Source organism: Cyanistes caeruleus, chromosome 2 (genome assembly GCF_971803275.1).
Source record: "Cyanistes caeruleus chromosome 2, bCyaCae1.hap1.1, whole genome shotgun sequence".
Lineage (NCBI taxonomy): Eukaryota > Metazoa > Chordata > Aves > Passeriformes > Paridae > Cyanistes > Cyanistes caeruleus.
Window position 1 is genome coordinate 103093531 of NC_141702.1, and position 13951 is coordinate 103107481.

General features: G+C 41.5%; 1 protein-coding gene across 8 annotated transcripts in view; it reads right to left on the reverse strand.

The window, feature by feature from the left end:
- The window catches only part of ENAH (ENAH actin regulator), an 89757-nt gene that overhangs the window by 4281 nt on the left and 71525 nt on the right, over window positions 1–13951 (reverse strand). For 3 of the 8 annotated variants that reach the window (XM_086878871.1, XM_086878873.1, XM_023922906.2), the window contains 8 exons: window positions 12133–12933; window positions 10028–10335; window positions 9645–9781; window positions 9204–9258; window positions 8856–8904; window positions 6686–6752; window positions 4223–4285; window positions 775–853 (listed from right to left, as the gene is read on the reverse strand). In XM_086878871.1, coding sequence (XP_086734997.1) covers window positions 775–853; window positions 4223–4285; window positions 6686–6752; window positions 8856–8904; window positions 9204–9258; window positions 9645–9781; window positions 10028–10335; window positions 12133–12933 — 1559 coding nt within the window. The remainder of the gene's footprint in view (window positions 1–774; window positions 854–4222; window positions 4286–6685; window positions 6753–8855; window positions 8905–9203; window positions 9259–9644; window positions 9782–10027; window positions 10336–12132; window positions 12934–13951) is intronic. The other 5 variants (XM_086878874.1, XM_086878876.1, XM_086878875.1 and 2 more) reach the window with 5 other exon arrangements.

A 13951-nucleotide genomic window follows, 5' to 3' on the forward strand; every position in this document is an offset into this window, starting at 1 on the left:
TGTGATGGAATGAAGGCAACAGAGGGAAGTGCTGTCCCTGCCTTCTTCTAAGCTCCTCCAGAACTACTCATCAGGCCAGAAGCCACTCTAGAACTACCTGTTCAACCAACCAGAACCAATCCATGGCCCAACCTAAAGCCAACCACTACGTGGGAACACGGTCTAGAAGCAACCAGAAGTTGCTACCCAAGTAAAACTGGCTCTAGAATTACCCAGCAAGCTGCAGCCTGCACCAGAATCTCCCTCCCCCCTTGGGGATGGACCCACTGATCCAAACACTGCTTGGAGATCCTTCACCTCCAACTCTGCAATTCCCACAGGATTCCTCTGCTCTTGAACTGGAGAGTTACACAAAGGACAGCATCCCTGGATGCTTTTCCACCACCAAACTTGTGACCACGGGTGCTCACATCTGATATTAGAACATGGTGACACTTGTTCTGCTGCAGCTGCCCCAAGGTCTTGTTGCTTGTTTGGGTACACAGAAGAGAGGGAGAGGTTTCCAGGCAAACTGATTTCCCAGTTCCATCTCTAATGTCAACACCATCCTGTGTGTGCTGCCTCATGCAAAAGCAGGAACTTTGGCTAAGCCACCATCCTAAGGCTCCAGCTCCTCAGAATACTGACACATGGTCAGGCAAAAATAAAGACTAGTAATTGCTAAATCATTGACTTTAGAACTGGCTAACAAAACAGTTAAAATTTGTATTGGACAGCTGCAAATCCTTATATTCAATTTATATAGCAATCTTTTTTAAAGCATTGTACACATACCTGCTTCAATCTGTCATAATCTAGACCTTCTGACTGTACTCCGTTGGCACTGGGCTGTCCCGTGGGTGTAGATTTTGGTCTGCAGCACAAAAATACATCCATGAGTTACTGGCTGCTCATTAATACAGGATATATAGAACTCCCCCATCAAAACTGATGACATTTGATAACAAAAACATGGTAAAAATCAGAATGGAAAAAAAAAACGTTGGGAGTGGGAGGATGGGAAGAATCAAGCAGACCCAAAATACCACGCAGAATAGAAAACACCACCCAAGAATGTTTTCCACACACTGGGAATATTAATTATCATAAGGGTTATTAGTTCAAAACAAGAACTTTCAAAGCAGCAGACAGATTTCACTGTCAGTGGTTTCTGACTTCTTCATAATGGGCATGAAAAGCTGAATGCCTTCAAATGTCAAGTACTTTCCTTTTTTTAACTGCTTGCTCATTCAAAAGAGGCTCTTCCAAGGAAGCACTCCCACCAGCTAATGACTGCATGTTGATTCTGACTGTATGAGTGCTGAGCAATCACCCTGGGGGATTTTCAACAGTTGACAGACCCAAGCAGTGTTATCCAACTCCTCTGCAACCTCAATTATTCCATCAGTTGCTTTCTAAAGCTACTGAAATCGAATACTGTAACAGTAGCAAGATTCATCAGGTGACACTTGAGAGGAAGTTCTAATGTTTTGGACTATGTCACCTTTGATGTTTGCTTATGAGATGCTCTGTTTTAGACATCAACAACTTGCTTACCCAGATCACCCTGCATTTTTAACACAGATTCCAAAAAAAGGGAGTTTCCTGCCTTTCCACTTCTCTTTCCTGATCCCTGCTTTCATGCAAAGGTAACTCAGACTCATGGACTCACTAGAGCTATGAGCAGAGACAGAGCCTGGATGTTTCACAGCAGGAATACCAAGAGTTCCTCGAAGAGGGAGGAATATTCTTCTGTTCTTAAATACATTTTACATCTTGGCTAGCATTCCCCCTCCCTATAAAACTTCAAGCCAAAAAGGAGCTGTAGATAAAATTTCTGACAATTCATCTCAAGAGGTTTCCCCGATGTTTAGAATTATCACAGTAGGCTAAGCTTAAGGAAGGGCAGAGTATAAAGCAGACTAAGCTGGGTCCTACTTCACTGCCCTTGTACATGGCATCTCTGAACAAAATAGCCTGGCCTACACTCAGTGTGTCCCTTCAAAATTCATACACAGGAGGAATTCATTTAGCACTGCATTTTTCTGCATTTGTTTCATGAGGGTGCAGACTGATTTACTGCAACAAAGGTGGACAGGAACAACAACAACAAAAAACCCACTTTATTTCTTTTTTTGTTTTAAAAAATCACTGCTTTGAGTTTTCACGCATTTTCCCTTACAAGACAGGAGTTTATCCATAGGGAAATGATCCTTTGTTCATTAAGAGCTGAATGAACCTCACACTAGATTGTCTTGTTGATTTTTACAACCTGACAGGACTATTTTCTGACTTGCTAACTGAAGAACAACACTCAGAATGTGACTCCCAACAGAAAAAGGTGCACACATCAAAATGTTGGTTTGATACTTGTTCTTCCCTTGGGATCACAAGCCTCAGCTGTCACAGCTGTAAAGACTGAAGTCCACACAGTTTAAATGTAAGTTATCAGAGAGAAATTGCTAATTACTATTGCTTGAAACACACCAAAGTTAAGCACACAATCCACCGCATTAGACAGAAGATGAAATATTCGATAACTTGATAGAGAAAGAAGCTGGGAAACAGAATTCACCTTGTAACCACCAGAGAACCTACTACTGTGTGCACTAATGCTATGAAGGCAAACCACAGCTTATGATCTTTTACAAAACTCCACATGTTACAGTGCTTTGTTCAGTATGGAAGAATTCCTTGCTCAAAAACATTCATCAGCTGAGATCTTTGGCAATTGCTGTTTCATCAGGTACCTGGTATTTAAAGAGTTACTTGAAGTTTACACCTGAAATTGTGAGCCTTGACCTACTCCAGGCAGAACAGCTGAGTTTTTCAGGTAATTCATATATCATTTCTGATCATTTCCACTGACTCTAGTTCTGTTCTCATACACTATGGCATGACATTTATCCAACATGACTGAAAAAAATCCTCTTAAATGCAGCTTCTGGCAATTGGTAACAGGAACCTTGCCTTAATGGAAAAGCCCAAATAATAGTGTACTTTAATTTTTTTTTAAATTACTTATGAATTTAATGTATTAATAAGATGACTTCAAAGAAAAGCTCTATGGAAACTGTTTCTTCATATTTTTAGAACAAAAAATCAGTTTTACCTACCATAACTATCTACTGCTGCTAAAAATCTCCACAGGAAACCTTCTTTATGAACACTGCCCCTCAGTCTTGACAATGTGTTTGTTCCCTTTTTGTTTTCCAAAATGCAAGACATTCTTAATTCAAATACTGAAATACCATAATTAGAAAAACAGATGATTTCTAATCTCAGGAAAATCCAGCTGTATTCCTCCCCAAATTATGATTTTTTTTTTTTTTTTTTTTTTTCCTTTTTTCAGCCTGAATGCAGTTGTCATTTAACAAAGCATTAACTATTGAAACTTAGTGAACAAAAACTTGCCAGCTATCTGATCCCAATGTGGCTAAAGAGCTCTCCCGTGTGGTTTTTCATAGCATTGCCTCACAGGACAGTGAAGCAACCCTGAGTGCCTAACACACCTTCAATCAAGCATGCAAAGGAAAGATTTTATTCATGCCAACATGCAGAATACACCACCCAAGATAAGCAGCTAAAAGGGGAACTTTTCATACAAAAAAGATTAAGTAATCACCACAACAAGTGTCTTCATGTAAAACAAAGCTGGAATTTGACTCGGTAATTCTGAGGGGCTCTGTAACACAGTTACCTCTGGAAAGGTCTCAAAACCTGAAGGGTTTCAATGTCAGTACTTTATGATCACTAGAGAGTGAAACTTAGATCTCCAGTAAAAATACACATGATGTTAACTAATTTGTGAATATGTTCCAAATAGAAACATTGATTTAAGTTTTGAAAGTCTTTAATCAAAAAGCAGACGTGAAAACACGCCTAGAAAATTAATTCCTGTTCCTCTATATCTAAACTCACAGTTTTGAAAACCGGCTTCTTAAAACACTGCAAATGGTCCACTAAATCCTGGCAAATTCAACAGGAATTTGGACCTTTGTAGGTGGAGACTGCCAGAAAACCAGTATTGTATATTAATTCATACTTGGTTCTTAAGCCATCTCAATTTGCCTTTGACACCATCTGCTTTTAACCAGTCCAAAAATGGGCTCACCTGGACAAACAAAATGTGGAGGAGGAATGTGGTGGTGCATGTGGTGATTACCAACCCATGTAGAAAAAGTCCAACCCTGAACTGGTCAAAGGGGTTATTAGGAAGTCTCAAATCCCAACAGGATGATACCTGTTTAATGAATCATAGAACCTGTTTTCAGAAGCAAGCAGATTTTTCCATGGAGATTCCCGTCTATTAGGGGGAGAAACACTACCTTTAAAAGCTATAATAGGTCTTAATTTTGTTCAGTTTTAGCACCTTTAACACCATGGGGTTTCAGTAGATTCAAGAGTTCTACTTGCATGTTTCAGGAAACAATAAAAGCCTACAGCTTAAGTCTTTTCTGTTTGCTACAAAGAGAAAAGGCCTGATTTTAGGCAGGACACACTTGTTTTAAAATACTTATTGATTCTGAATAACAACAACTGCATCATCTAGCTCTGTGGAAGCTCTGAGGAGAAAATTCTGCTGACTGGCCAGTTTCTAAGTGTGCTTTGCTTAATCCCTGTAAATTATCCCTGACTTCTGCTGGGAGAACTCACACCCTCCCTGCAGAAATCAGGAGCAGGCTCTCCAGTCCTACCAGGTGAAAGAAATCCCATTCTGGCAAACAGAGTACTAGTGTTTCACACAGCAGCTCCCCGTGACTAACTCACTCAAACAAAGCTAGTTTAACAAGCTGCTTGCTGAGAGAGACTTGGCAAATGTAGAGAAGTAGGAAAAAAATCCAAGGCTATTCAAGAGAGACTTCTTCTAACACCTTCTCTTTCTATGAAATTTTCCTCATCCTGGCAGAGCAAGCCATCAACACTGACTAGAAAATTGTATCAGAAGGCCTAAAGTATGTGCTGTGGCACCTTCCAGCAGGTTCTGACAGCACTGGAAAAGAATATTGATGTTAAATAAACACAGGACTCTTATGTTGGAAGTACTTTTACAGTATATACCCAGGGGAGCTCACATCAAATTAAATTCTATCAGCATTTTCCACTGGATGAATGAAGACAAAAGCTTGTTGGAGAGGGTGCCCCAATACATCTAAGAGAAATCTCAAAAATCCTCTGTACTCCTCTAGGTCAGAAAACATTTTTAAACAGACCTCAGCAACCTCTGAATTTCACCATCTGGAAAAAGGTAAGTGAAACTGGATGCATGAAACAGTTTACAAAAACCTACTGCTGTAGGGGCAGGTAGAATCAAGACCTCAGAACAGCCCAGGCTCCCTAAAAGAGTCTGATATTGAGAGATGCTCTACTTATTAATCCCTTTGCCCTATGGATAAGCAATTTGAGGAAAGTATCTATAGCCAAAGGGCCAGATCAGCAACTGTTTTACACAATGTGAACTCTAAAAGTGCTCTTTAGGACTCCTTACATCAATGATATCTGCTCCCCCTCAGTGCCACATTTTGAAGCAGATCAAGGCATCAGCACAAGAGACCTTGGTTAAAGCAGGTCAGACCTACTGGGGAAGAGGGGTGAGAGGGCAGGGGAAAGTCAAGGCCAAAGGTGATGCAGTATTTTGTTACACTGACAGTGTAGCAGAGAACATCACCACCAATGACACCTGCTCTTTGACAAAAATCAAAGCAAGCAACCAGAACCAAGGCTGCAGACACCTCAAAATCCTGGATTTATTCTGAAAGACAAAGATACTCATTGTTTAGGGCTGCATTTTACAGGTGAGAACCTCAAGGGCAACTGCAACTACAAGTGAGGCCACTCAGAGAATAATTGTTTTTAATACTCTGATCACCCCATCTTCTACAGCTGTTTCCAACAGTCAGATTTTAAGGAAAATTCAAGTAATTTCAAACATTCCCAAGCTGAATATGTTCTTTTGTTTTCTCTCAAGAAATTTTGCTAACTTTCTCAAGATTATTGGGGGTCAGAACCCTTTAACCTCTGCGTACACAATACACAGGAATTAAATGAACCACAAACCTTCTGCTTAAAGTAAACAACAATTAAATATACCTCAAAAAAATTGCTAAAGCAGCCATTTCACTTACTGAAAACGCCTACCAAAACACTCTCTGCCTACCAAAGTTCCAGCTGACAAGTTACCAAAGACTGGTTGATGCACTGAAGGATTTAAAATATTGCTACACTTCTTTAGGATGGACTTTCTTAGATTGGTGTGAGAGTTACTGAAAATTGTCACAGAATCAAATCTTAGCAAGATGGCTTAAATATCCACTTAGGCATTTTATGAGCAGCACAGAAACAGAAAGAGCACCTATTCTCTAGATTTACTACTGAACATGTGAACTGCAGCACTGAATTTGGTTTTCCCTTGCACGAAATTTCAGACTACAAAAAAAGAATTAAACATTGCTGTAGGCAAATACACACCTTATTAATTCAGGTTATACACCAGCAATTGTTAAATAAACTTTTGGGTACTACTTTTGATTTTACTGTCAAAAATTTCACTTATTAGCATTGCAGTTTCACAGCAGTAATTTCAAACCCATACATTTTGCTTTTAACAGTATCAAGATGATCTTTACTATTCTAGTCCAGTACCTTTAGCAGCATGTGCAACAAGGACAAATGTAAGGAAAAGACAGCTGGTACAAAAGGGGAGTACCTGGAAATAACAGGTGACTTGCTTCCATTCACTGTATTTGTCCTTTCCCAAGGCTTTCTTGTTAGTTCTGGAAAACAGAGTGAGAAGATAAAAATTTAACTTGTTCTAATAACTGTGCAATTTATGTGAGGAAACTTCAAGCACTTGGCAACTCAAGTTAGCTGCTTGGTGTTTTGCTCTTTTTCCTACATTGCTTTAGCTCTTTCATATTAAGCTTCCTCCTGTTGTATTCATCTGTGAATGCATCAAACAAGAGCATCCTAAAGTCTCACTGATCTCCCAGACACTGTAAATGCCATTTGATTCTTAATCCAGCTGGGAGGTCTGCCTACACTTTATGTATTTGATTGCTTCAGCTATGAAACATGGAATCCTGTAACCAGTCAGCTTCAAATACTTGAGGAAAAGGTTTTTAAGCTAAAGGAGTTTTCCTAAACTGTTAATGATCTAAAACATTATACAATTAAATGCCATTTTCAGTGACATGCCAGCAGACACCTGACACAACTAGAGTATCTTTCAGCAACAAGAAAGAAGAAGGTTCATTCCTTACGATCTGCACAGATTAAAACAGCCTTTCTGTAGTGTGGATTGCTATTACTTGCTACCATTACTTACTCAGGATTTCAGTGTGCCACTGATCAGTCTTCATTTCAGATTTGGAGTTTGTTTGGTCTGCTCTCTTTATTTCATATTGCTTAGCTCTGCTAAGCTGGGCAAGCAGAGAGGCAGAAAGGCCCTTTCAGAGTCTCATACTGACCAGAAGATTCCCTGGGATGCAGCAGGATACTGAGAATATCTAAATTGCAGAAGTCTGCCAGCATAGTCTGCAACTCAACCAAGTACAGGCTACTTATGCTAGTAATAAGCCTTAAACTTAATTTTATACACCAGTCTTCAGGACTTGCCCTGCCATAGGAATTATTTTAGCAGGATTTTAGCTGTGTCTGCAAAATTGAGAAATTTCTGCTATGGTTGCAGTTTGCTCAAGGATGCCAAGCGTTCCTCTTAAAACACTTTAAAGACCTGTTCCAGTGATGGGGCTCAGCATTACCAGAGCATCTCACAGCAAGGAAGGAAGAAAAATTCTCAACTGGAAGGGAATGGTCAAATTCTTAATGCATTTGACATTTTTACCAGGTTTGATGAGGCTTCTTACCATCACCAATTAAAGGAACAACTTCCACTGGCTTTAATTTCTTTGTTTTTGGGCCTGTGTTATCAGAAGTGTTCCAAAAGCAGTCATTTTCCTAAGGCTAATGTCCTTTCTCTTTAACAGAATGTGTTTAACAGAATGAAGCAGACTCTCTTAAAAGAAGAGGAAAAAAAAGGGGTGTGTGTGAAAAACTTGATTTGTGTGATGTCATTTATTTCCTTGCAGTCTGACTTCTCTAGATGAGTGCCTGTGTCTCAATCCTAAGTTTGCCAGTTATTTCCATCTGGACACACAACTCCTAGCACTCCTTTTTATTCCCCAGCCAGGTGTCACCTGGGTTTTGTTCACACTACTACAGCAGTGGTTTTCAATATTATAAAGCCTGCACATCGTCAAGTGGATGAATCATCTAGAGAAGTGCACACATGGGCAAGCAATCAGCAGAGGAAGCTGGAACAGACTGAATGCTGGTATATTCATTATCCAGTTACTTCCCTTCTGCTTCCACTGCTTTTTGGGATGACAAGCTGCAGGGTTATATGGCACAGCCCTCCTTCTTCTGCAGGTATGTACTGAGAGGTGGCCAGGGCCACTGAGGGTACAACAAGGTACTACTGAAGAGCAGGAAAAGAAAGTCTTGAACATCTCTTGAGAGACAACAATTTACAGTATGACTACATATGCCTGCTGACAATACCTCTTGGCCAGCTGCAGAATGTGTAAGTAAGTTCTCCTTACTGAATGCAGCAGAGGTGCTGGCTATGCAGCTCCAAACACTGCCTCTTCAGCAGAGGGATCATGGGCAAAGCATTTCAACACTCTGCATTTAAATTCTTTATTCACTTATGTTCTTTTTATCCATCATCTTCTGAACCAGGACCCATTCTACAGCAAAACCCCAGGGTGTAATCATGGGAGAAGAGGAAGGCTCCAAAATTCAGCAGAGTTGACTGAGATCTGTCATTAGATTTTAGCATGACAGAGTACCAGAGTTCGCAAAACTGAGCTACTTACCAGGTGTGCTTGTTGAAGAAACCTTAGAAGATGAAGACTCTGATTCTTCCTGGTTAAAAGGGAGAAGAGAGGGAATGGGGAGAGAGAAGGAAGGGAGAAAAAAAAATCTTTATAATCTGTTCAATTCACAAGAGTCAATCTCAACTGTTAAAATACTTCAGTTTTTATATATATTTAAAATGGTTCTGCTCAACTGTATATAGAAAATGAGCAAGCATTTCACAAAGCAGTGGTTATATGTGTGTATATTTATACAGTAAAGTATAAATAATCTCTTGTACACCACCGGAATCTATCTGATAATCCTTGTATTGAGTAATGTGAATTAGGTAAATTTTCTCAACTCACAGTTTTATCTTCTTTCTGCTCAGGTTCTGTTGATCCCTTTTCAGCAATTCTTCTCCTGTAAGCAGAGACAAAAGTTACCAAGCTCATCATGGCTTTAAGATGGAAGAATGTTGTTTACTGCAATTAAAGACTTATACAGCCTCATGAAAATTAGTGTTTTAAGAAGTGCTTTCAAAACACCTTCAAAGGCAAAGCCCTCCTGCCAAAGCAACTGTGCAATTTGAAGTCTGTATGCCCTCCCCTACTGCTGCACAAAGGCTTACACAGAAATACTGGGTTACACTCAAATAAAAATGGCTATTCATGAAACACCATCAGCTTCCCAAAGCAACCACGAGCTGCTGTCTATCTGATCCTCAGCCAGCTGCAAGCAGGCAGCCCAAATCCCACCTGTGTGAAGGATGACTAAGCAGCTGGAGCAGAGCAAGAACAGCTCCTCACCTCCTGGCCAGCAGGGCACTCATTTCTTCCATCAACCCACTGCCTCCCAAGGGAAGGGGTCCATTTCCACGGCCACCATCTGTTTTGGATGAAGCAGAGCCTCCTGCTCCTCCACTCGAACTGGAGGAGTCTTCACCCTTCAGAGTGCACAAAAAAACAGCAGATGTGCCAACAGAACGAGAGCTGACTTCATGAAACCAGAGAAGTCCACGTGCAAGAAAGACACAACTGCATAAAGAATGGGATGGGCTGGCAGCACATCCTGCAATGCTTTTTTTTTAATGAATTAAGCCTACCCCAAATGTCTTGATACTGCTATTAACCTTGAACAAAGGTTAGAACCAGGGACAGGAACTGGAAAAAGAAACCAGAGTTATATTTACCCGTGAAACTTTCCTAAGTTTGGCTCCAGCAAGCGCAGCTGCTAGTCCAGTTAAAGGGCGATTATCCTCGGACACGAATCCCGCTGAAAATCCAGAGGCTGGGAGGGGGGGAGCAGGAGGTGGCAGGGGAACGGGAGGAACTTGGCTGGGCAGTGGAGGAGGCGGCGGTGGCGGCGGCGGCGGCCCCGAAGGTGGGAGTGGAGGAGGTGGTGGAGGGCCAGGAGGAGGTGGGGCTGCTACTGAAGACTGAGCTGGGCCAGGGGGCAGGGGAGGTGGAGGAGGAGGTGCAGGTGGTCCTTGGACAACACCTAGTGTCAGAGAGAAAACAAACAGAAGACGTTAAGGATTTAGAAAGCAAAGGTCTTGCTTCCATTGAAATGGTGGTTCTTTTGCTCAATGTATGAGACATTAAAACTGGGAAGATATTGGGCAAGAAAACACTGAATTTCAGCAGGAGAGAAGCATTCTTATTCAATCTACTAAAAATATTACACAATATGCTGTGAGAGATCAGACAGTTCCAGAGACATTTACATGAAACCCCTCCAGTCAGGTTCTGTGCTGCAACCAAGAACAACCTTACACCAGGAAACAGGCAGAGTCAAGTCAGGCATGAGCATTGTAGCAGGAGAACAATAGAGTGTGCTCACATGGTGCTAAACAGTATCTCATTGTATAAAAAAGCACTAACACATCACCCAAATATCTGAACCCTTGAACTGTTAGAGTGCCAATGCTAATTTCTAAGCTGTATGCAAATCTTTCCTTTAAAATAATTCCAGCAATCAACTTTTATAATTTAATACAAACACTAATTAGTGAGTTAGAAGATTGACATATTTTAAGCTGATGGGAAGAAGCTCTTCTATTTTTATTTATCATTCTTTTACTTCTTTAAATTCACATTGTTATCCAAAGTGTGCTTTGAAAAAAGAATATTCTGATGATCATTGTATTATTATTATTATTATTATTATTATTATAAGAGTTGAAGAAATTTTGACTTAGACAACAGCTCCACACGTCCACAGATTCTACCTCTGTCTCACCCAAGCTGCCATAAGGCAGGAAATTGCTGCATAACTACCTTAAACTCTGAAGGCAGGAATTTCACACACCAGCCTTCCTGATTTCCTAATCTGCTAACCACTGCAGAAATTTAAAAGCCTGTTAAACCCTCTTGGCATCACTCACTGTCTGAGTGCACACTTTTATTCCATACTAAAGTGAGGCCATTCACTCTATTTCCACTGCATCCCAAAGCAGCTCAGACCTTCATTTCAGACAGGAGGAGATAAACAGGGTCCATTCTGCATGGCTTGTACCAGGCTGCTTACCCCCTAGGAGCCCCTCTGCCCACACCTTCAGAGCTACTGCAGAGTTCTGTACAAAGACCTACGTCTATTAAAGCAACCTAAATCTGTTAAATCAATATAAAAGCAGGATTCAGGTCAACAAAGACATGTATTGCCATGTAAAACTCATTTCTATCATACTGGTGGAGTGCTCACTGAGGCTGTCACCTGCTTAATCAAATTTTTTGTCTGAAATCATCTTAGCTATGCTGGTAAAATACTGCAGAAAGACCTGTCTCTCTATATCTAAATACACACATACGTACGTATGTGCACACAGCCATGTATCAAAATACAATCACTGTCCAGAAAGAAATGCTGTAGGTGTCATACACTACTTTCTAAATTTGAATTATTCCTCACTGAAGGTCATTTACATGTCCAGAGCCACACATATGCCCTTCTATGTTGGCTGCCATTAGGAAACTAACGATCCTGCCTGGTAACACCACTTTCCAAATAAACCAACAGTGCAGGGTTTACCAAGCAAGAATTTGACAAACTCCACTCTCAACAGGTGAATTCTTAAGAAATTAGAATTTTACTCATGACAGGCCACAGAACATCGGCTCCTAGGCAGAGATCTGTTCCATTTCCCTTACCCCAGTTTTCCAAAGGGCGTTTGGCTGTGGCATTAGGATCGCTGCAGCTTTGGAAGCACTGTGTTAACTCCTGGGGGCAGTTAGGGGCTCTGACACCCACGGGCTCCGCCCTGCTTAGCGCATTAGTAGCAATAACAGAAAGCCTTACCCTGCTGGCTCGGAGGTTCAACCGGCTGAGAGGCTGCCTGCAAGACTGGCTCAGAAGCAGAGGAGTCTCCCAGCACAGAGTTTAGAGAGTTCTCAACAGAGGCAGGGGTAGCTGCAGAGGGAGAAGGGAGAACACTAGGCTTGGATGAGGGAGTCGAGGCATTCGGGGAGTTGGGAGAAGGAGAAGCTTGAGGTCCAGAGAGTGACAGAGGCGGAAAGGAAGGCAGTGGGGGGGGAGGAGGTGGCGGAGGCGGCGTTGGACCTGAGGTAGAAGGTGAAGGAACCGGATAAGCCAGGTTTTCAGGAAGCCCGTTAGGAGCCGTGGGAGACGTGGACATTTGGGTCACCGGATTGGAAGCCGACACTGGGAGGACAGGTCTCGGGCCAGTAGCTTTGCCTGGTGGGCTGCTTATCATGACTGGAGGAGACGGGGGCAGAGGGGCGAAACTGGGCGCGGACCAGGCAGCGGGCTTTGTGTTGGGAGGCAAAGTCGCTGCGGCACTGACGGGAGAAGGGGGCCGAGAACTTTTGTTCAGCGGACGAGGAACCGTAGCGTAATGGGGGAGAACGGGGTGGAAAGCTGAGCCTAAGGATGTAGCAAAACGTGATGCAGAGTGCCTTAGAGGCGGTGTAGGGGGAGTGGAAGTCGGTGGTGCAGAAGTCACTACAGCGTACTCCGGTGTGGCCTCTGCCATTGGTGCTGAGACTGCTTTTGCATATGATGGAGGAGGTGCTGAAGGAGGCTGGCAACTGGAGTATTCAGGAAGTGGAGTGCTATACGGGGAGTTGTCGAAAGATGGAGCTGGACAGAAGATGGAAAGCAGCAGCAAAGGCAGGATAAAAAAAGGAGAAAGAGAAAAAGGGAGCTAATGAAGCAACAAAACCAGCATTCAAACAAAATGTAAAAATGTAGACTACAGTTAGTACCAGAGGATTAGGCACAAGTGAAAATACTGTTAGGAAAGTTTTACATATTATCAACAGCTGCTCTTAAATTTTACCAACTCTTTTTGTGCCAACAATTGAATTTATAAGTACGTTTTAGAGAAAGTTTTCTCAAATCCCATCTGTGAGATGGATTAGATATAGGGCTGAGCAATTGGTCTTTTACCAGCTTTTATCTTCTTGTTTGGTTGCAAACTGCAAGCAAATGTAGTGATCTTAACATTTGTTTCAACTCCACTAATAAAACTCTTACCACAGGCAGCAAGTGTCATCTCTCTATTCCCCAGAAAAAGCTCCATAGCAAATATTGAAAGTACTGGGAATAAAACGACCAATAAAATCCTCTGCTCTAAAATGACTTACACAGTATTCCTTGACTTTCACCATGAGCTGACTTATGCAAATTGAGTTTGAGACCGAAGAACAACCAAGCACTTGTCTAATATTCCATTATATTACCAAAATGAGAAAGCTTTCAGTTATCACTGGATACATTTCCGCAGGCAGTGCATTATCTTATCTACAAATACACACAACACGTTTCACTGAAATGTTACTACAATGATACATTAAGCAAGACCTCAGACTGAAAAGCATTTCTCACACTGTTACTTTGCCTCATAAAGGAACATACCTTCTATGTTAACACACTCAACCTGATACCTTTTAGGGGTCTTTTTCCAACTTATGTAATGACAATACATTTGTTGAATAGAGCAAACAATGATAAGGTATTTAGAAAGTTTAACTCATCATACTTTAACCAATGCTGGAGGTGCCCAAAATGACTCAAGTTCTTCCACGTAATCAGAGTGTGTGGCAACAGAGTGAGCAAACAGTGCAAAAAAATTTATTTCAGAATTAATGGAAAATTA